Below are 2,487 nucleotides of genomic sequence, written 5' to 3'. Positions count from 1 at the left end.
ATTTGTAACTAATGTTAATGATGTGTTGTGACTCGTCAATGTTTAATATTTAAAGTAAGAAATTATGTTTTTTTAACAACCTGTCAATCCAACTCGAAAACGGAGGATTGAGTTAGGTTGTGAACCAACCGAACCAAACTTTTACTCAAACTCGATCTAAAATCTTCGATTTCTTCAAAAAACGGTCTTAACCCAATTGAATCCAACCCGTGTACGGTCGAATTTAATAATTATTTTTAAGTTGTGAGGTGTGATTATAAGTTATTTGGTGATGAAATTGATTACCCAACTTGAGTCGCACGTCACCTTCTCATTCTCTTTCTCCTCCTCTCCATACTATAAATAAAACATCATTCCTCTTACCATTTTACTATTCTCTTCTTCTCTTCTTCTTCCAAATTAACCTCCATGGCGGCAGCCGATCATTCCCACAACTTCAACCTCCCGCCGGGCTTCCGATTCCATCCGACCGACGAAGAACTCGTCGTCCATTTCCTCCACCGTAAGGCGGCCTTGCTCCCGTGCCACCCCGACGTCATTCCCGATCTCGATCTCTTCCCCTACGATCCGTGGGAGCTCGAAGGTAAGACCAAGTTGTTGGTGAATTGGTTTGTTTATTGGTTGCTGATTGTATGTGTTTTAGGGAAGGCGTTGGGAGAGGGAAACCGGTGGTATTTTTATAGTAGAAAGATTGATGCTCGAGTTACTGATAATGGCTATTGGAATCCATTGGGGAGAGATGATCCTGTCCTCTCTACTGCCACCTCCCAAGTTGTTGGAATGAAGAAGTATTTTCTTTTTCACGCCGCCGCCACCGCCACCGCCTTCGCCGCCGCCGATCCAATCAAAACTAATTGGATAATGCACGAGTATCGTCTTCCCGATGCTGCCTCTTCCTCCTCCTCTTCCTCGTCCTCCTCTACTAGATCGTCCAGACGCCGAGGACGGCCGAAAAGAGTACGCCACCATCCATCCCCCTTCAACCCAAGTTTTAATTTTTTTTCTAATATTTAATTCAACCCAACCGGCTATTTTTTTATTTTTTTTAATAATATCAAACTACCCTTATATGGGTCCCATATCTATTGGACACTGGTCTCGAACGGGTGAAATTTTGTGATCCCAGATCAATTGGGGAGGAGAACGAAATACCCTTCTTTAAGATCCCACATCTCAAATAAGAAGTGACAATATTTGCTAACGGTTTTAAAATAATGTTTATTTCAGTAATTAAACTTATTAGCACTGATCTTTTTAAATCGGTTTGGATTGAGTTGAATTTTGGAAGAAAAAAATATATAGTTTGGCCAATCAAAAAATAAGATTAAGAATATATAAATATTTTTTATTTAAATTTTTTTAAATTTTAGTTATTAATATAATAAATATGTTTTTTTTTAAATAATAATAATAATAAAAACCAGCAACCGGTTGTAAACTTATTAAGGTTGTTCAATCACGAACTGAATCAAACTTCAGATTGGTCCACAAAGATTGTCCTAACCCAATTCAACCCAACTCGGGAATTAATAATTTAAAATAATTTAAAATTTTAATTTTGTTAATTATTTAATTAATTATATTTTTTTAATTAGCAGGATTACAGCAAATGGGTGTTGTGCAGAGTTTACGAAAGAGATGAAGAGAAGGAAGAAGAAGAAGAAGATGGGGCTGAGCTGTCGTGTTTGGATGAAGTTTTTTTATCCTTAGAGGATCTCGACGAAATCAGCTTACCCACTCGCATCCAATAATGCGTCCCAAACACGCGCTTCCCACGTGCTCTCTTCTACTTATTATTATTACATCCCACTACCCCCATCTCTCCCTAAATTACCAACCAACCCCTCCTCTTTTATTTTTTCCCACTTCCCCCCCCCCCCCCCCCCCCCCCTTTATGTCACTTTTATTAATTACTCCTAAAAAGAAATATCCTTCTCCAAAATTCTTTTTTAATTATTAGATTTTCCTTTTTTCCTTTTTTAATTATTATTATTCTTATATTTATGTAAGCAATCTTACTTTTTAAATGTATATTTTATTTCGGATTATTACTCGCTGGTGTGAATAATTTATCGATATTGTAACAATCGAGGTCCACCGCTAGTAGATATTGTTCTCTTTGGGCTTTCCTTTACGGGTTTCTCCTCAAGGCTTTAAAACGTGTCTGCCAGGAGAAGATTTACACACCTTTATAAATGGTGTTTTGTTCTCTTCCCCGGCTAATGTGGGACATCACAGATATATTCATAAAATTAAAATTTTGATATTGAGATCATTATCGTTGTTTCAGGAGGTAGAGATGCTTAAATGTTAACTTTGTTCGGGTTAATCAGGACTGTATTTTATATTTGATATTCGTTCTCGTGTAAATTAATGAAGTCTCTCGGTATAATCATTCTGATTTAACGATAATCTGTGAAAATTCAAATATAGAAATGGTAGAAAGTCAAAAAGTAACACAAAATAAATTCAAACTCAAGCAACAAA

The 2,487-nt window shown here is 36.6% G+C and overlaps 1 protein-coding gene across 2 annotated transcripts; it reads left to right on the top strand.

Annotated features, from left to right (window-relative positions):
* The first annotated feature begins 348 nt into the window (after positions 1-348).
* LOC111776266 (NAC domain-containing protein 104) lies at positions 349-1,877 on the top strand. Of its 2 annotated transcripts, none has more exons than XM_023655674.2 (3): positions 349-583; positions 644-957; positions 1,596-1,877. In XM_023655674.2, exons 1-3 carry the CDS (start codon positions 409-411, stop codon positions 1,749-1,751), a joined length of 645 nt encoding a protein of 214 aa, XP_023511442.2. In that variant the 5' UTR covers positions 349-408; the 3' UTR covers positions 1,752-1,877. The 2 variants fall into 2 exon arrangements, with proteins under 2 accessions (XP_023511442.2, XP_023511443.2); XM_023655675.2 differs by having other exon boundaries at positions 355-583; positions 1,599-1,877.
* The last annotated feature ends 610 nt before the right edge of the window (positions 1,878-2,487 follow it).

Source organism: Cucurbita pepo, chromosome 15 (assembly GCF_057944985.1).
Source record: "Cucurbita pepo subsp. pepo isolate OVF chromosome 15, ASM5794498v1, whole genome shotgun sequence".
Classification (NCBI taxonomy): domain Eukaryota; kingdom Viridiplantae; phylum Streptophyta; class Magnoliopsida; order Cucurbitales; family Cucurbitaceae; genus Cucurbita; species Cucurbita pepo.
Note: the sequence above shows the minus strand (reverse complement) of the source record. Positions and strands in the feature narration are given on the sequence as shown.

Bases quoted from the DNA above. Each gene is read 5' to 3' on its own strand.
- LOC111776266 (XM_023655674.2), top strand. From the start codon at position 409: ATGGCGGCAGCCGATCATTCCCACAACTTCAACCTCCCGCCGGGCTTC. The intron at 584-643 runs GTAAGACCAAGT...TATGTGTTTTAG, and splicing joins CGATCCGTGGGAGCTCGAAG to GGAAGGCGTTGGGAGAGGGA. The intron at 958-1,595 runs GTACGCCACCAT...TTTTTTAATTAG, and splicing joins GCCGAGGACGGCCGAAAAGA to CAGGATTACAGCAAATGGGT.